The sequence below is a fragment of the Diabrotica undecimpunctata genome, chromosome 1 (assembly GCF_040954645.1).
Source record: "Diabrotica undecimpunctata isolate CICGRU chromosome 1, icDiaUnde3, whole genome shotgun sequence".
Taxonomy (NCBI): Eukaryota; Metazoa; Arthropoda; class Insecta; order Coleoptera; family Chrysomelidae; genus Diabrotica; species Diabrotica undecimpunctata.
The window spans coordinates 133769282-133790826 of record NC_092803.1 but is presented as its reverse complement, the minus strand read 5'-3'; the positions used below and the strand labels follow the sequence as shown (position 1 = coordinate 133790826).

Below are 21545 nucleotides of genomic sequence, written 5' to 3'. Positions count from 1 at the left end.
ACGTAGGAGTATCTGATTTTACCCAACTTTGACTAATTTCGACAAAATTTGGACTAATTTACAAATTTACTATTTTTGCGTTATTTTTTCTTTGGATGTTTTGATCTGTGGTTCAGAGAAGTATCCGAATATCATAATCAGAATCGTCAGAATTTTCATTTACTTGTATGTCATATGTACCTGGAATATTCGATTTTATTCCTTCTTCACAAATATTACTATTATCAATGTTTTCTACATCGAAAACTTCATCGAATTCCCGCGGCACATATACCACATCTGGTGACTAAGCATTTTTATAATCTGAGTCTTCTAACAAAACCCATTAACTCTTTAGTAGCTAGTGCCTTCATTTCATATATCGAGAATTTACTAAAATAACAAAAAAAATGCACTACTTTATACACGAATTCACATGATATTAGTTTAGCTTACCTTATTGTAATTTATATGGAAAATAAACACAAGGAAACTTTTAAATCAAGTTAAAAAAAAATACAAATAACATTTACAGCATACAGCAATTGTATATATAGAAAATAAAGTGTAATGCATGTCATATGAACCTGCAAAAATACTTATAGAACGAGAAAATGAATACCACATTCCTCTATTATATAGCGTTCATAGATTTCGAAAAGGCTTTCGACAGTGTCGAACATTGGGCAGTGAAAAGTTCTTTGATTAACAGTAGAATTAACCACAGATATACGGAACTAATAACCAATATATATATATATATATATATATATATATATATATATATATATATATATATATATAAGGAAGCCAAAACAACAATTAAAGTATATGAAGGAACAAAATCAATACAAATAATTAGAGGCGTGAGACAGGGTGACACAATATCACCGAAACTTTTCAATCAGGCTCTGGAAAATATTTTTAAAAAATCAGAATGGGAAAAAAGGTATAAAAATTTTTGGACAACGCTTGAACTATCTGAGGTACGCTGATGACATTGCATTGATAACCGATAAAAAAGAAGAATCATTAGAAGTGATGAACGAACTGGACGTATAAGCTAGACAGATAGGCCTTAATATGAATTACAGCAAGACCGAAATCATAACAAATAGAGATGAAGACATCAAAATGAGGATCGAACAAGGTGAAATAGAACAAGATGAAATAAAACAAGTTCACGATTATATATATCTGGGTCAAACTATAAAACTTAACAAAGAAAACCAAACAGCAGAGATAAAAAGACGAGTTAGACTGGCATGGGCGGCAGTTGGCAAACTAAGCTGCATTCTTAAAAACAAAAGATATCCTCAGCATCTTAAGACCAAAGTATACAATCAATGCGTACTCCCTGTCCTCACTTATGGTTCCCAAACGTAGACATTTACAAAAGCAAACATTGACAAAATCATAAAAATCCAAAGAGCAATGCAAAGACAAATGTTGTACATAAGACTAATGGATAAAAAGAGAAACGAGTGGATAAGAGAGAAAACATAAGTGATGGATGTTAGACAAGAAGTTGCTAAATTGAAATGGAGATTTGACTGGCATAATATAAGATAAAAAGAAGAACGATGGAACAAAATTCTTATAAGTTGGATACCTTGGGAATATAAACGAAGCAGAGGAAGGCCCCAAATGAGATGGGAAGATGACATCAAGAAGCACGTGGGCTCTAGGTGAATGACTGTGGCGACAGACAGAGAAGAATGGAAAAGGATTGGGAAGGCCTATGTCCAAAGATGGACCGAAGAAGGCTAATTAGATTAGATAGATAGAAAGTGTAATAAAGAGATCGTATGTTAAAATTTTAGATTGTTTAGTCTAATGAAAAAATAAGAATTTTGCAAAGTTTTCTGTTTTTTGAAGTACTGTACTAAGCACTCTCTAATATCAATAAAATTTTACTTTATGTTGTTAGACAACTATAAGATACCTGTTAAAACAGACATGATAATTTAATAATTATATCGGTCTTATATTTAATTTTTATGCAATTACTTATGCATTTAAATTAACCATTAAAATATTATTTTGGTACGCCTCTGCAAAGTATAATATGATTTTGTCGCTTTAAATGCGATGTTGCCAACTAATCACCCTCAATTAAAGATTGTTTTAGTATAGTATAATTATTCACGTCTTTTACATTCCCTACATCTTTGAATGTTGCTCTTTGAATTTGATTTTTCATATATAAGTTAACTGCAGTTACATTTTTAATAAATATACAATATTTCAGTACGGCACATTACTGAAATCTATTTTGGTCTCATAAAATCCGTTTTATTTAGAACAAACGTTTTTATTGCGTTTTTTATCTTTAATTAGTGGTAAGGAGAGGTAATAAAACCCAAGATAATAGAAAAAACCTAATAGAATACCGGAATGACGTGTATAGTTACGGCTTTTATCTTGAATGATTACAGCTTTTTTATCAGGATATTAAGAAGGCTAGGAATATAAATAATGTCAGATATTAGTCTCTTAAGTACTAAGTGAATTTTATATTTGGTTAGTTAGTTTATATTTCATTTATATTATAAACTTGTTTAACTAACTAATAATATAAATAGTTTTGATAAATTGAAGACTGGGGGTTGTTAGACAACAACTAATAAAACTAAATTTAAGTACTCAACTATTTCTTTATTTTTAATTATGTTAGTCTTGCTATCTTTTATCTTTTTTTTAAAATCAAACTTTTTATTTTTTCATCAATCTACAATTTCTCAAACAACATTTAATAATTTTATTAATAGTGAAAAACTCTAGTGAAAAATAAAACTCAATTTATTATAAGATAACAAATTAAAAAAAAAGAATAAACAGGAATAAAGCAGTAGCAAAAAGCTTCGTGTGCCTCTGCAGTCTTATGAGGTAATGCTAGACCTTCTTTTTCTATACATACATGTAAGGTGAATCGCTCTAGAAAGTACATTTGGAGTAACAGGTCTGCTGTCTAGGTCTAGGCAGCGTCTAAACCCTTGTGACCTGAATGCTTGAATAGATAGCTGAATATTTTAAAAGTGAAGTTTTTTTAGTATTTCTTTAGTGAAGAATCTGTGCAAAACCTAATAGCAACAGCAAGTCCTGCCAAAGCTACCCTACTGTACATAAAGTACGCCTGTAGCACCACGATTAACGTCACAATTGCCGACTCTGCGGTTAGAGCCACCTTTTTAGTCATTCTATTTATATATTTATTTGTAAACTTTGAAGAGTCACCTATTTCCAAGCTCTTAAATAGATCATCATGTTCTCTCTTTCTCTCTCTTACTTTTATTCCCGTATTGATTTTATTCCCACTAGTTAAAAATATACGTTGTCGTGGACACCAAAGCGCTCGTTACTTGAACTATAACTAAGGCTAAGATACTCCTATAATCCACCAGCTGTATGGATTCTCACTTGAGTAATATTTTCTCCTTCAACATGTATCGCTTAGGCACAATGGTAGGACCCTTAAGCTAGCGGGGACACATGAGCGGCATCTAATTTAACCTACGCTATATTTGTTCTCCTATTTTTACTAATTTACTACCACCCTTATAATTTTTCCTCAACAAACCACTATTCAGGGGAGCGATTATGCTGGCTTAAGGTTCAAGCTAGCAGAAATAAAAACAAAGTTTTTGCCTATGGCATATGTTTTAACCCATTTTTCACTAATTTATTACTACCGTAATAATTTTTTAGCACCAAACGTACCCCCAATGGGAGCAATTCCGCTAGCTTAATATTCACGCTAGCAGAATTTCAAAAAAAAAATTTATGATCTACCGCAGTGTTCTGCTAGATTTTTACGAAATTATTACCATCCTAGTAATTTTTCGCCCATCAACTGCCCCTTATGGGAAGTCTATAATTCTATTAGTTTAAAATTTAAGGTAAAAACATCTTTTTTTTACAATTTAACTATCCCCTACTTATAACCAAAATAAAAAAAAGTGTTCTGTTAAGTTTTTACTAAACTTTTAACGCTCTGATAATGTTCCACCCCTAAACTAATCTTATTTGGAAACGTTTTCAATAGCTTAATATTCGAGCCTGCGGAATTGTAAAAAAATTAACTTTTAAATTTTACAGTGTTTTGCTAGATTTTTATGAATTTATTACCACTCTAGTAATTATTTACCCCTCAACGGCCCCATATGTTATGTCAATAATTCTGTTAGATTAAGATTTAAGGTGAAAAATTATTATTTTACAATTTCAGTGTCCTATACTTATAACTGAAGTAAAAAAGTATTATGTTAAGATTTTACTATAATGTGACCACCCCAATAGTTTTTCACCCCTTAGTCAATCTTATTGGAAAACATTTCCGCCAGCTTATTATTCGAGCTAGCGGATTTAAAAAATATATATTTTTGAAATACCAGTTTTCTGATGGGGTTTTACGACTGTATTACCTCACTAGTAATTTGTCACCCCTTAACTAACCTATTTAATACCCTAATACATTGTTAGTTTTCTATATCCAACTAACAATAAATGTAATATCGACATAAAATTCAAATATAAATATCTTTAAATTTTTGCAATGCTGCTAATACGTATATTATTTTACTACACAAATAATCAAAAATACCTGTTATTTGTAATTTCCTTTAAATAACCTGTAATTTCCATCTCATTTGAATATTCTTAAAGTATTTGTCTCCTAAAATGTTTTCGAAGTAAAATAAATTCTTCATGCTATACAATCTAATCAGTACGTTTTGATGAAGTCTTTAATACCCCTCTTATTTGAATAATATTAAAATATTTAATACCTAAACAATTTTTCAAAGTTTCAGATACCTATAAATACAAATCTATTAATATTTTAACAATAGGTGCAGATGGTGTCTTGACTCGCCTTTATAATTAGTTAACTAATGTATTAGACATAATAAAATGAATGCAATTTGAATATTTCTTACTAGTTCAGTCGTCGGAGAGTTGACACCTAAAAATCATACAAACAAGCTGAATTTTGCCAAGAATATTTACTTTGGGACCTCAAAAATGATGAAAAAAATTTTTTATCACATTTACCCCCGGGCTTCCCCCTAAAACCCCCCTCGTTTTACCCCCAGGGGGGTAAAAACAAATAAAATTGATTTATTAAGAATCTGTACGTCGTACAAAAAAACGTTTTAAATAAAAAATGTAGCTGAGATAATTAAAAAAAAAAAATGTTTATTAGCACTTTTTCCGTAGAATAAACCGTTCCCTCAAAAACACCCTTGAAGCGACCGTCGATTTTGAATGTGACTTACGTGCGCGAAATCAATGTTGAATAAAATTTGTATCAGCTCGACGGTAAAAATTCGATATATTTTAATCCAAGTATCCTATCGACAAAAATCAAAATGCGTTTTAAGTTTAAAGAGTGCAGCTTTTGTATGCAGTTTTGTATTCTGTCGCGAATGAACTCAGTTTTTATAAAGGTATTAAATATATAAACATGGTGCGATTTTTGCCATTTTTTATGAGATTCTCGTGAGATCAATAAAATTGATCACTTTCATTTATCAGTCGTAGTAAAATTTTTATTTTTAGAGAATAATGTTTAAAACCTATGACAGAAAATTTTGAGTTGTGGCAACAAATATAAGGCATTTGAAATATGAATAAAAAACGCAGAATTTAATGTGTAATATTGTAAACGATCGCAAGTCACGGGAAATGCCTCCAAGAAAACGGTTTGGAAGTAGTTTATAGCGGAAGTTTGGTTCTTTTGAAAAACGTACTAGTTTAATTAAAAAAAAAAGTTTTAAACGTTTTAGATTGTTTGTTATGTGGAAGTTTAAATCCAGCGTTTTTAACCATACTCCAAATGCGTCACATTTCTTGCCACAACTCAAAATTAAAATTTCATGCTATAGATTTTAAAGGTTAGGCTCTATTAATCGAAACTTTACAGTGGCCAGTCAATATAAGGGATAGACTGTATTGATCTCATAAAAATCATAAAAAATGGCAAAAATCGTGCCTCGTTTATTTATTTACCACCTTTATAAAATCTAAGTTTAGTTTGGGCAAAATCCCAAAATTGCATCTAAAAGCTAAGCTCTTTACATTTAAAACGCATCTTAATTTTTGTCGATAGGACACTTGGTTTAAAAGGTATCGAATTTTTACCGTTGAGCTGATACAAATTTTATTGAACATTGATTTCGCGCACGTAACTGATTATCAAAATCGACGGTCGCTTCAAGCGTTTTTTCTGAGAGAATGGTTAATTCTACAGAAAAAGTGATAATTAACATTTTTGTTTAGAATTAACTCATCTACATTTTTTATTTGAAACATTTTTTTACGGAGTACAGATTCTTCGTAAATCGATTTTTTTGCGTTTTTACTTCCCTACGAGGGCGGTTTTAGGGGGAAGCCCGTGGGTAAAAGTCGTAAACTTCTTTGCATCCTCTTTGGGGTCTCAAAATTAATATTCTCTGCAAAATTCAGCTTGGTCGTATGATTTTTAGAGGTTGAGTGGCATTTTCGTCTCTGACGACTGGAGTATACCTGGTAATTATTCTGTGAAATATAACAATCCATGTATGTACTAAAACTAAACTTGATTTGTTATTTTACATTCATAAAACGGACACACGATTTAATTTAGTTTAGCCCTGTACACACAATTCGACTACGAGTAAATTTTTTAAAACAGTTAAAATTTGTAATTTTTGTAATAAAGTATTTGCATATTTTCAATATTTAAACATTTAAAAAATATAATTAGTTAGCTCAGAGCAACATTTTAAAATGCTTTTCAATTAGGATAGTTGAGAAAAAAATGTAGCTAAAGGATGAAAAATTATTACTAGCGTGGTAATAAATAAATACAATACATCTAATACTGCAGTATTTAGTATTTCTGAAAAGATATTTTTTTTGTATTCATCTAGCATAAATAATATGTGGCTGGTTGAACTGGTGTAGTTTGTTAACATTTAGTGAAAACTAGAAGTTTCTTATTTTACTTATAAATAGATTTCAGTAATATTATAAAAAAAATTATTTACCTTAAATTTAAACCTAGCAGAATTATTGATTTCCACAAGGGTTATTCGAGGGGTGAAAAATTACTAGAGGGATAATAAATTCGTAAAAACCTAGAACACTGTGGTAGTTCAAAAATATTTTTTGCTCGAATATTAATATGTTTAAGCAAGCGAAAACGTTTTAAAATAATAATTGGTTTAGGGGTGGAAAATTATCAGAGGGGTCAAAATATAGCAAAAACTCAACTGAACGCTTTTTAATTTCAGTTATAAGTAGACAACAGTGAAATTGTAAAAGAAGATATTTTCACCTTAAATTTTAACAGAATTATTGAATTTCCATAAGGGGCAGATAAAAGGTGAAAAATTTCTAGAGTTATAATAAATTCGTAAAAATCTAGCAGAACACTGTGGTATAACATAATTTTTTTTTTATTTTTATAGCTTGAATAGTAAGCAAGCGGAATCGCTCCCATTAGGGGTAGGTTTGGTGGTGAAAAATTATAAGGGTGATAATAAATTAGTGAAAAATAAGCAACAAAATATTTCTTGGCAAAAAGTTTTTGTTTTTGAATTTTGTTAGCTTGAACCTTGAGCCAGCAGAATCGCTCCCCTTAAGGCTGGTTTGGTGGTGAAAAATTATTAGGGTGGTAATAAAATAGTGAAAAATGGATGAAAAAATATAACGTAGGTTAAATTGGATTTCTCTCATGTGTCCCCGCTAACTTAAGGGCTCTTTTACTTCCGTCCTTCCCCCCAAAAATCCCCCTCGTAGTGGGGCAAAAACGCAAAAAAATCGAGTTACCAAGAATCTGTATGCCATAGAAAAAAATGTTTTAAATAAAAGTATACCCGGGATAATTTTAAACAAAAAATTTTGTAAGCACTTTTTGTGTAGAATAAATCATTCTCTCTGCCTTTTTATCAGCTCGACGGTAAAAATTCGATATCTTTTGATTTAAGTGTCGTATCTACATAAATTTATATCCATTTTAAAAGTAACAAGTTCAGAATTTGTGTGAATTTTTTGTATTTTGCCGCAAATAAAGTCAGATTTTATAAAGGTGTTAAATAAATAGTCGTGGCGCGATTTTTCGATTCTCGGCAAAATTCAGCTTATTCGTATGATTTTCAGGGGTCAATTCTCTGACAACTGGACTATATATAATCATTTAAAAAATATATATTAGTTAGCATAGAGTAACATTTCAGAATGCTTTTTAATTATGGTAGATGATAAAAAAATTACTAAGTTAAGATTATCAAGCTAGCGGAAACGTTTCAAAATATATTGGTTTATGGATGGAAAATTATCAGAGTGGTCAAGTGTTTAGTAAAAACTTAACAGAACACTTACAACTTACAGCTCGTTATGAGTCAAAGCCTTCTTCAGAACAATCTTCCATTCGCCCCTGTGTTTGGCAACTCTTCTTAATGCTTTAACTTCGATGGATTTTAGATCATCTTCTCTGTTATCTTGATACCTAAGTTTTGGTCTTCCTCTGGCTCGTCTGTCTACTGGTCCTCTTCGGTCGAAATTTGTTCTGATCATTGCATCTTCATCTCGCCTAATGACATATCCTATCCATCGAAGGCATGCTAATTTATTACATTTTACAATGTCAGGTTCCCCAAAACTTCTGCATAACTCAAAGTTGTAGCGCCTACGCCACAAACCCTGTTCTTGGACTCCTCCATATATTTTCCTTAGAATTTTTCTCTCGAAACTTTTAAGCAATTCTGGGTCGTTCTGAATAAATGGCCACGTTTCTGACCCGTATGTTAGCACTAGCCTTATTAGTGTTTTATATATGGTAACTTTAATTTTTCTGAGTAGTTTTGGGGCCATCTGTTTCCTCAAGCCATAATAGCACTTATTGGCAAGCACTATTCTTCTTTTAATCTCTTCGCTGACATTGTTGTCTTTGGTCAGCAGCGAGCCCAGGTGGACGAAGGTGTCCACACCTTTCAGTTCCAGATCATCAATTAATAGTCTAGGTATCTGGTTTCCTGATCGAGTACAATACATATACTTGGTTTTCTGTGCGTTTATTTTTAATTAAATTCTCAGTGCAGACGCTCTTATTGATCGAAATGCTTTGATCAGAGGTTCGGTGGACCTAGCAGTAATGTCTATATCATCTGCATATCCGACCACTTGTACAGATTTTTTAACAGAACACTTTTATTCCAGTTATTAGTACAGAACAGTGAAATTGAAAAAGGCAATTTTTTCACTTTACAAGTTTAACCTAACAGAATTATTGACTTCCCATATGGGGCAGTTAAGGGGTAAATAATTACTAGAGTGGTAATAAATTCCTAAAAACCTAGCACAAGACTGTGATAAAATTTTTAGGTATTTTCACGTATAATTGATGGACGACTGATTTAAAAAAATGTTTTTGTCTGTCCATGAAAATATTTTTACACTACTTACTGGATTTATTCCATGGCGTGTAGACGCTGCAGCAACTGAGTTGTTATCTACCCATTTAATGATAATTATGCCATCCTTGTTTAGTATTGAACTATAGCGACCTCTCACAGTTTGTTTTAAAAGATCTTTATTTTGGGGTAATAGAGAAGATTTGGGTGTGCGGTTTTCCCGAATTGTTCCTGTTCCATCGTATCCCAGTTGTTTAAAATAAAATAGAATAATTAAACCCGCAAATAGGTTGTCAAAATAAAAGCACCATATTCACCATTGGAGCTATTTTTTTTTCCAAATTTTGTTTCAAATGTGGTGTTTCCTTTAGGGTTTTTACCTTAGTATAGATCAAAATTTAGTAAATACCCTAATAAAGTATTTAGATTTCACATCTTGTAGCCAAACCTAATAGGGTTGCCCGAATAAACTGTTTACAGGGATGTCGCCCGAAATATTTTATCATGGATTCGTCAAAAATTGTTCCTGTTTCATCGTATCTCATTTGTTTAAAATGAAATAGAATAATAAAACCCGCAAATAGGTTGTCAAAATAAAAGTGTCTTATTCACCATAAGAGCAATTTTTTTTCCAAATTCTGTTTCAAATGTAGTGTTTCCTTTAGGGTTTTTACCTTACTATAGATCAAAATTGAGTAAAAATACCCTGATAAAGTATTTAGATTTCACATCCTCTAGCCAAACCTAATTGGGTTTCCCTGAATAAACTGTTTACCGGGATGTCGCCCGAAATATTTTATCATGGATTCGTCAAAATCCAAGTTTTGTTTTGGAATCCAGTTATCTAAATAAATTTTTTTAACTTATTCATTAATGGCCTCAATTTCCACATTTTATTAGATTTGTCAGGTTTGTTGTTATCTGCACAGTGTAGCTATCTTAGAATTTGACTAAATCTATCTCGATGCATAGCTTGACTTACCATTTGTTTGAACGTTGAAAGCAACATTTCATTTTATCCAGCGTGATTATAGGATTTAAGTCATTCAAGAACATTTCAAATTTATTTGATTCATCAACAATGAATTGAATTATGCCATCATCCAAAAAATGTTTAAAAACTTTAACAGGTAATAAGCTTTTGAATCGTGCATCATTTTTTTTAAATTGTGTTGCACTAAGAGGTAAATCTCCATTTATCCAAGTTTAAACTGTTTTTGTTCTGTATAAAATCGTACTTTAACAGGTTTTTTTAGCTGTTGCCTCTTAAGATTGTCAACAATACCTCCACTATTCTTTTTACCTGAATCTTCATTAGTGAGAATATTTAATTCTGGAAGCTCTATATATTATCATGAATATTAATCTCATTATTATAAACAATCTTCAAGGCCTCTTCTAACGTAAAACCTCGCCTGGAACAAATAAACAGTAAATTAACGTCAACATCCATAACTCGCTAGCGTTACCATATGGCAACGCTCTACAAAATATTGCTAATTATGAAGCTGGTATATTTAAATATTAAAAAAACCTAACATAGATCGAAAGTGATCTATTAGCTATCATATGTTATCAATATTTTGACAATTATGCTTAAAATAAAATATTTCCAACACTTACTCTAAAAGAAAGTCCACTGGTTGAGAGTCCATTTTATACCACAAACTTCAGCGCACTACTTTAACCAATAGTAATTTTGATTTGAAGAATCCAGTTAAACCACCGCTTGCACTAATATTCAGCAGTAAAATGACGCAACCGTTATACTGAATTTCCAACAAGTCTCAACAATATGAACATAAATAGATCTAGGACCAACTGTTACCATAATGGTAATGCTAGACGTTCATGGGTTAAACTAACACATACATTATTTTATTAAAATATTTTTAAGCAATCTTTAGTACTGTAAACTCTCCTTTACGACAGGAAGGTGTAAACTATAAAACAATAATTCTACAATGTTACAATTTTCCGACTATTTTAACTACTTACTTCTGTTTTTATTTAGATATTTATTTATAACTAAAATACAACGAAAGTAATGAAAACGCTGAAGAGATCAATGACAATAACCAAAGTGACACTAATTTAACTGAAAGTGAAGATATTATTGATAATGCCAGCAATGGACAGTAAAGCAAATTTACATATTTTCATCAACAAAAATTTTCTATAACAAGCAAGGAACATAACTATTTTGTTTTACAGAACGACTGCAAAACTCATTCATTATTTTAAGTAGTGACATCTGAGGATGTAACTGAACTTGTGGTAAACAAAAACGTTCAAATGTTTTTATAAAATAATACTGCAAGAAGAAGTGATAGGTATGAAGAATGAATAAAATACAAATATCCAAGAAATGAAAACATTCTTAAATCTTTGGATATGGACCATCTTTGTGAACAGTGATTTTGTATTTCACTGAAAAACTGTGATCAAGTGTCAATGTACTAATATCTGGGTTTTCTTACGAGAAACCGATTTTTTTTTGTAAAATTCAAAAAATCACCCTCAAAATGTAAACCATTTATAAAAAGTGTGAATAAAGTCGAGTCCCTCTTCTTCCAATTCCAATTTAAATCAAATTCAATCGAAATTTTCTTTATTGCAGATGCTCAGTCTCCGAAGACTAATGCAGGGGGACGCCAAACACCCCAAAGCGCCCTTAGGAAACAATTTCAGGCCACCGCAACCGTTGCATCATCGACCAGTACGGACAAATATTGACTTCAATGTTAAACACCGTAGTGATGTAAGTATTTACACTCTGGGCAAACAGTAATAAGCCTTTTAATGGGAATCTTGTCGCTATTCGGTGTAGAGTTTACTTTGTTAAGAAGTAATAGCAGTATTTTAGGTGACATAAGGGCGAAACGTTTTGGATAAAAAATTTTAAATGATATTTTACGGATGTTGTTGCTATAATAATTTATTTCTAATTGTTAGATCTTAATTTTTACTGATTAAGATTTCGTAATCTCCTAATTTCAATATGACAGTCTTAAAGTGGCACATAATTTTTTTTAAATAAATAAAAATAAAGCAAATAACATTACTTTTACGAATATTTTTTTATTTATTTAAATTGCAAAATTAAAGTAACAAATAATTTTTTGTGAATTTGTAAAAATATTATTTATTTTTGTGTTTTAGCTAGAAACAATTTAGTCTATATTAAATTTTAAATATAAAGAATAGTAACAAGTATATTATAATAAGTAAAATAGTTATAATTCAAAACGTCGATACCATTTTTTTTAATATGAATTTGTATACTTTTTAATATACGAAGAAACAGTTTGAATTTTAATTTGAATTTCAACTTAATTACCGTTTATTTTACGTTTCGATTTCCACTTCTGAAATCCCTTTCAACTAAACTTATGTTAAATTAAAATTGTGGATTACTCCCATCATAAATAGTTAATCTAAATGTAACCATTAAACGACCCATCAGAAACGGTGAATGCAATGAATATCAATATAACTAACTACCTCCGAAAGTTGGGAGCCAATGTAGATCACTAAACATAACTTTCTTTGTGAGCCAATTTTTAGGCCACGTCTAGCTTAGTCTCTCAGGTGTAAGAACCTCTTATCTTATAAGTATTTTTTTTATTTACAAACATTGTCGCATTAACCTCTGAGGTTATTAGCGACATATAAACATAGACATGGGATAATTGACTTATAAATATTAAATTTTGTTAGTATAGTATATTAATGTCTTTAAGGTATTTTACCAATTGTTCAATTTTACATTTTTCTCCTAAGATTTCACTTGTTTGATACGATTATGTGGATGGTCTGTCTTTGCAACTGGTATCTTGAACACTCTACAAGGAAATGCTTAACACTGAGTGAAACATTACAATTATTGTCATATAAAGTAGGATTAGTGCGGCCTATTACATGCCCATGGGTAGGTAAGGTATGTCCTAGACGAAGTCGTATAAGAACGACTTGATGAGAACTGTTGAAAATTTTATACTTTTACGGTTTTTACATATGTTTTCACTTCGCGAAGTTTTAAACTTGAACTGTCCCACTAATTTTGTCACAAATTCTCAACCTTCATTTTAATAAATGATTTTCTTGCTTGTTAAGCAACGCTTCTTCGTTCCCGTAAAGTCCAATGTGTAAAGGAACCCTTAGAAATTGTACAACAGTATGACTATTTCAGTTTCTCCTCTCGGGGGAACCTTTAACCTCTAGAGAGCGCGTAGGAGGGAAATAAAATACCTCCCGTGGACCAACAGGTAATTTACCGAATGATTGCCGGTATAAGCAATCCCCCGCTTATGACCAACGGCTGCGGGAGAATGAGTTTATAAGTGAAAGGGCACTCTTTTGTCCAAGGGTTGGGAAACTGGTCCTAAAGGCGGATGAATCGAAAAATAGGTCAACGGCGTAAGGATGCAGAAGGCAACGGGGAACCACTGCATTAAAAACTCATAGAGTACCCCTAGTAAAGTCATGAATGGCAAATGACAAGTAGAGTAAACAAACTTACTGATTATGGAGCACGGAATCCAAGATCCGGCAGGGGAGGAATAATTGTAGATCACAGGGCCTCCCACGTCGTAAACCAGAGAAATCCCTGTGCACTTAAGACATTGAAAATAGCAACCTGGAATGTCAGAAGTCTATACGCAAGTGGTAAATTAGCGAACGTACTGCTTGAAATGGAAAACCTTCAAATTGATGTTTTAGGTATAAGTGACGTACAAACAGTGGCCAGGTTCAGGCAAACAAATTACAAATAATGGAACCATGTATTATTCAGGTAACAACGAGGTCAATCATCGTTATGGTGTTGCTATCTTAGTTGCAAAGAAAGTCAGTTACTCTGTGAGAAGTTTTACTCCTTATTCTGGTAGGATCTTATCAATACAACTTCAGTCTAAAAAAGGTATAATAAATTTTATTTAAGTTTATGCTCCTACGGCAGATAAAGATGACAACGATATCGAACTATTTTACCATGATTTGAAACAAGTCTTAAAATCAATGAAGAAACATCACACTACAATAGTAATGGGCGACTTCAATGCCAAATGGAAGAGTGGATGGATATGTGGGGGAATAAAGTCTAGGAAATAGAAATGAACGTGGTGACCGTTTGATACAATTTTGCCAGTCGGAAGAATTTGTAATAGATAATACACTTTTTAAGCTACCAAAAAGAAGATTGTATACATGGAAATCTCCCGGTGATACAAAAAATAGAATAATCGGAAATCAAATTGACTTTGTCCTCATTAGACAAATATTTCGCAATTCTATACTGTCTGCCAAAACTTACCCTAGAGCAGACATCGGTTCAGACCATAACCCCATAGTAGTCACATTACGAACAAAATTGAAACTGTTTAAAAAACCCACACAAAGTAATATTAAGAGATTAAGGGAACCACAAACAAAGGAACAAACTGTAAAAACTCTTACTGAAAATCTACGTAATGCCCAAGAACTGAATAAAAGTAGTTATAACATTGATCAGAAATGGGAAAATATAAAAGTAGAAATTATTAAAACAGTAAATGAAAACTTAAAACCAAAGAAAAGAAAACATAAAGACTGGATGACTGAAGAAATACTACTATTAATGAATGAAAGAAAATCATTCAAAACAAAAAATCCAATTAAAATATAATGAAACTGATCGATTAATTAAAAAGAGAATAAAAGAAGCTAAGGAAAGAATGTTACATGAGCAGTGCCAAGAACTAGAAGAAATTGAGAAAAAATATGACTTTTTTAACAAGCATAAAAGAATTAAAGAATTAATAGGAATGAGAAAAACACTTCAAACTAGACAACCAAGAGATAAAAGTGATGCACTTATAACAGATATAAACCAAAAAATGCAGAGATGGGCACAATATATAGCACAACTTTTTAAAGACAAAGAGAGAACAAAAGCACCAAAAGAATTTAAGAATGATACTGGGCCTGACATTATACGAGAAGAAATTGAATATGCAATGAAACAAGCTAAAGGTGGTAAATTTCCCGGGCCTGATGAAGTTCCTATCGAATTACTCAAAATTGTGAATACTGAATCTATTGATCTTCTTTTGGATCTATTCAATACCATATATATAGAACAGGTATAATACCTAAAGAATGGCTCCAATCAACATTCATACTGCTACCCAAAAAAGCCAATGCAAAGGAGTGCAATGAACATCGCACCATAGCCTTAATGAGTCATGTCTTGAAATTGTTTTTAGAAGTAATCCACAATATAATACATAAGAAATTAGATGAAGGCATAAGTAATACACAAATGGGATTTAGGAAAGGACTGGGAACACGAGATGCACTGTTTGCAGTAAGTGTTCTTTCGCAGAGATGATTAGATATAAATCAGGAAGTATATGCCTGTTTCATTGATTTTGAGAAGACATTTGACAGAGTGCAGCAGAATCGGCTTAAAGAAATTTTATTAAATAAAAACATAGACAGAAGAGACACTAGAATCATATGTAACCTCTATTGGAACCAAACAGCAAAAGTGAAAGTTGAAAATGAACTGACCGAGGATATCCAGATTCGCCGTGAGGTCCGCCAACGTTGTATTTTATCACCCTTGTTATTCAATTTATACAGTGACGCCATCTCAGAATTAGCGCTTGCCGAGGTCAGTGAGGGCCTTATAATAAACAGTGAGCCACTTAATAACATAAGATATGTTGACGACACCATCCTTCTGGCAGGAACACTAGAAGAGCTGCAACACCTTGCTGAACAACTAAATATATATTGCAACGATAATGGACTAAAAATAAATTTGAAAAAAACCAAGTTCATGGTATTTACAAAAGCACAAAGCATCAAAGTTAACCTAGTACTAGATAATAAAGAAATTGAACAAATATCTTCGTACAAATACCTTGGAGTATGGATCACAGAAGATACTGATCAGACAAAAGAAATAAGATGCCGCATTGAAATTGCACGGTCAACTTTTAATAGAATGAGAAAACTTTTTTGTAATCTCGATATCAATATATCGCTCCGAATAAGAATGCTTCGATGTTATATTTTCTCTACCCTTTTGTATGGGGTTGAAGCTTGGACACTTAAAAAATCCAACATTAAAAACCTAGAAGCATTCGAAATGTGGTGTTACCGACGTATTTTGAAAATATCATGGATAGATCGTAAAACAAACGAACAAGTTCTCGAACAACTAGGAAAACAATGCGAAGTTTTAAATTCCATAAAAATTAGAAAATTGGAATAATTAGGGCACATCATGAGAGGTGAAAAATACGAACTACTAAGAAATATAATGCAGGGAAAAATCAAAGGCAGAAGAAGCATAGGAAGACGTACAATCTCGTGGCTACGCAATCTCCGTGATTGGTTTGGATGCAGTTCAATTGAACTATTCAGGCGCGTAACCAACAATATTATAATTGCCAGAATGATTTTTAATCTCCGATAGGAGCGGAACTTGAAGAAGAAGAAGAATGATTGCTGTTTTGTATGGTAGCTAGTTCTTTTTTAATTATCACATCAATTGGATGTATGGTGTAAAGCTGGTTAATGGTATTGATGGAACTGAGAGAATCGGTAATTATAAGAGCTTTGGTTATATTACGGGAGTCAATATAATTGAGAGCTTGGTAGATGGCATATAGCGCGCTGGTATGTACGCAGCTTAAAAAGGATGGTAGTTTATACTCAAGTGTAATATTTGAAGTAAATACAGCTGCACCAACTCCAGTATATATTTTAGAGGCATCTGTGTATACGTGATAGAAGTTAGAAAATTTTGTAAGTATTTTTATGAAGGTATTTTTTATTATGGAGCAGGGAGTATCGTTCTTTCTAAAGATATTTAAGAATGTGTCGGATTTAGAAATGTTTATTGTCTAAGGAGGAGGAATTCCTATGAAGTTGGAATAGGTATTTTGTATCGGAATAAATCCATAAGAGTTTGCCTAAATCTTTCGTAGAATGGTGGTTTCACATTCCTATTTTCACTATATATGTTTTTAAAACGATCAGTGAGTATGTTGTATTTAGTTAGATTGTTTTTAAACATAAATTGTATGTTTATTTTGTTTTTAATTAAATATTAAGGTTCTTAGATAACTCAATCGACGTATCCGTGTCAAGTTATTCATCCTTGTATTCGAGTTTTCTGAGTTGTTTCGTCAGTAACTCCAAAAAAAAAATTAAGAACAAACATCATCCGCAAAAAATACACAATACACGTATACTATCTGAAAAGACTAAGAGGAAACACAGATTCATGTGATCTGTCCCAAAAAATCCTCAGGATATCATAGGAAGGTCATCGTTAAACTCACAGACCTAATAAATGCAGTATTCACATTACAATAGGTACCAATACCATGTACTTGATTTCCATAGATTCTAATAAATATAGCTTAAGGCCTTTATTTTGGATGTAAATAATTTAAAATTCGTCATTAAAAGAATGATTCTGGTATAGAAGATGAAGTGCGTACGTAGAATCTATTTTTTTTATTGAATGCCATTTTATAATCTGCTATAACTTTGTTAAAAGTTCTACCAGTTTGACCAATGTAAGTTTTTGGGCAGTCGTCACATTTAAGTGTGTATACACCACTGTCTTCGTGCTGTTTCTTTTGTTTTTTGTTGTTTTTAATATATTTGCCCTAGTTGTTGTTTGTTCTCAAAGCTGGTGTTGTTCCTTTCTATTTTATCTGTTTGGATATTTTTGTTGATATCTTGCCTCTATATGTGATATGTTTTTTCTCTGGTGCTAAAAATACTTATTTAGTTAATCCTAATGTAGTTTTTGTAATTGTAGTACTGTAGTTTTTGATTTAAAATATTATTTATTGTTTGTTCGTTGTACCGATTGTTTATTGCTATTTTCTTAAATGATATTTAATTCTATCTTATAAGTTGTTTTTCGACATCGGAATTTCTATGAATCTATGTAAAAGGCTATGGTAAGTTGCCGATTTATATTGTGTAGGATGAGATGTTGAAGTGGAATAGGATATCACGAAAATATTAAGATCTAAAAAACAAACAAAGCGACTACCAAAAGGGCATTACACAGTGTCTTCATTATTAATGAACGTACAGTTACATACAAGATGTTAGGATGAGATACGAGATGACGTATAGTTACATCTATGCATAAAAACAGTTTAACTAAAAGACAAATATTGATTTATTGCCTTAAAGAATGCCTCTGGCTGAGTACAAAGTAAACAACTGAATGAATTCTAACATGCAACATAGCAAATGAAAGGCCAGGATATAACGAATATCGTCAGAATATATAACGAAACTACCAAGAGGGCACTACACAGTGTCCTCAATATTAATGAACGTATAGCGACAAACGAAGCATCATAGGGCACTATAAATAAAAAAAGATTTACTATAAGACAATTTTTGATTTATTGATTTACAGAAGGTCTCAGGCTGAGTACAAAATAAACAACTGATCGAATCCTAACCTGCGAGATAGCAAATAAAAGGGGACTATATAACGAATATATTTAGATAAAAAAACAAACAAAGAGACTACCAAAAGGGTACTACATATCGTTTTCCATGTATTACATACGCTGCATAAGCCTATTTTTCGGGTAAAGAAAAGAAACATTTCTAACTTGGTTTTCTCTAATTTCTCTTAATATAGGTTTTTAAACTGTACGTTGGTAAAAACTTTAATTTACGTAGTATCATTTATTCCATAAAATTAAAATATGATTAACATAATGCCCATTTCCGTTTAACAATATTTACCTGATAATACATTATGAAGTATCTATAAACATGAGGGCTGATAATGTTTGCAGTTTTACCGGAACTGTCCATACCTTGTGTAATCACAAAATGAATTCTGTTTGCCTTCGAAATCAACCGAATTATCGGAAATTGCAAATTCTGATCAAAATGTGATTGTATGCTTATGTAGATATTCCCGACCATTAATCGTAATGTGTCAATAATTGACAAGTCGTATTAAATCAATGGCCGCGGCCAATAATAATGAAAACCCACAGCACCATGTAAATATGTTAGACATACACTGACCGACGTAGCTACATACACTTTTAATAGGAATGTAAAAGAACCTGTTAAAGGAAAGCCTTTTCTGGGGTTAAAATTAGAAAATATATTTAAAATATAACTCAATTTATAAGAGGTGATATTCTGAAAAACGGGCAACATAGTATGGTTCAATACTTTTGTCTTATTCATAGTCCATTATGTATATATATATATATATATATATATATATATATATATATATATATATATATATATATGTATATATATATATATATACAGATTGCCAAAAAAATGCAACACCTAGGAAAAATAATTTTTAAATATTTATTTATGGAACTGTATATTATAAAATCCTTATTATTTGATAAGAACTTTATAAAGAAACTTTCATCGTCGTTTTCGTTGTAAAAAAAAATCCTGAGTGGCTCCCCTATGATTTTCTATGCACTCAGTTACTCTTTGGGACATTGAACGAATTTAGTGGTCTATATCATATTGTGGAATACTCATCCAGATCCTTCTTATGGCATGTCAGAGGTGTTCTAAGTTGGCAGGAAGAGGTGGTAATCGATTTAGGTTTCGACGTATCATATCCCACACATGTTCGATGGGTGACAAATCAACTGATCTTGATGGCCACTCCAAAGTCTCTATACCAGATGTATAAACTCCATGGTTTTACGGGCAATATGAGATCTTGCTTTAACCTGTTAAAAGCTTGCATTTGGAATGGTTTGTAGGTAGCGATGTAAAGCCGATTGTAGTACTTCACCAATATATCGACGAGCTGTCAGAGTGCCGTCAATAAGAACTAAAGGTGATGTGCTTCCCAAACATATATCATTTAATAACATAATGCTTGGTTGTATTGCTGTATGACGTTCAACAGCCAAGTATATATTTCGTCTTTCATCTCAAAAAACGTCACCTTTATGCGCCCATCAGAATCACCCAAACAAAACCTAGATTTATCACTAAAGCGGACAAAATTCCATTGGCCATTCCAGTTTTGCCGAGCTCTGCACCGTTCTAAGCGTCGACGCTTATGCTGTGATGTCAAGGGTAACACCAAAAGCCGACGGTTAGCTCTTAGCCCCATTTCAAGTAATGTTTGAAAAACTGTTTTTCTTGGGACTACTCTTCCTGTAGCTGCAAATAAATTATCTCTTACTCGATGTACACTGTTCCTTCTATTTCTGAGTGCAAGAAGTCTAACATGGCGAAAATCACGGCCTTACAATATTCTAGGACATCCAAATCCTTCACGATGCCGATAAGTGTCATCACTGGACCACCTCCTCCAAAGTCTTAACACCGTTAATGGATTATCTTTAACTCTTTGTGAAAGTTTCTTGGCATTTTATTCAAATTTTTGGCTTAAATCCCAAACAATCAGAAACGACTAAAAATTACAAATGAACTGTATGTTGAAATACATAAAAATAAATTTTCTTACTTTTTTTCTTTTTTTTTTCAAAAAAAAAATAAGTTAGAGAAAAGATGGCGAGGTCAAACCTGTATTACACTTACAAAAAAATACTTTTAATACAAATAAATATACAACAGAGGCGGCTCGTGACCTCAGTATGCGGGTAGGCGACACATAAACTTTTAGATATATATATATATATATATATATATATATATATATATATATATATATATATAAAGTAGTCCAAAGTTTTTTGACTAGTTTGGAAAAAATATATGTAAATACTTTTTTCTTTTTGGGTGTGGTAGTCAATAAAAAATAGAGCTTTGCTAAGGCGTACTATTTATTCTGAATCCAAGCTTTCGGTGGTTTTTTGCCACCTTTATCAAGGTCTACAAAGAAAATTACTATGTTGTAACAAATTGAATGGTGCCAAAAAGGCTGTAAAAAACTATAAAAAACTTACCCGAATGTAAGATTCGTGGCATAAACAACAACGTTAAATAACATGATAAAACTGAGGTTGCAACTAAACTTAAAAATGTTACTGTTAAAAAACACTTTAAAAATTACTAAAAACGTTAAAAGTTAAAAACAAAATGAAGGACGACATGTTAAAACAGTCGTCGTTGCAGGCTTGATTTCAGTCACATTTCACGAGCAGAAAGAGAAAGTGAGTGGATAATTAT

General features: G+C 31.7%; 1 protein-coding gene across 1 annotated transcript in view; it reads left to right on the top strand.

Annotated features, from left to right (window-relative positions):
- CARPB (Carbonic anhydrase-related protein B) overlaps window positions 1-21545 on the top strand; it is a 348667-nt gene that overhangs the window by 285989 nt on the left and 41133 nt on the right. The window contains exon 6 of the mRNA XM_072519892.1: window positions 11995-12135. Within this exon, the coding sequence (XP_072375993.1) occupies window positions 11995-12135 (141 nt within the window). The remainder of the gene's footprint in view (window positions 1-11994; window positions 12136-21545) is intronic.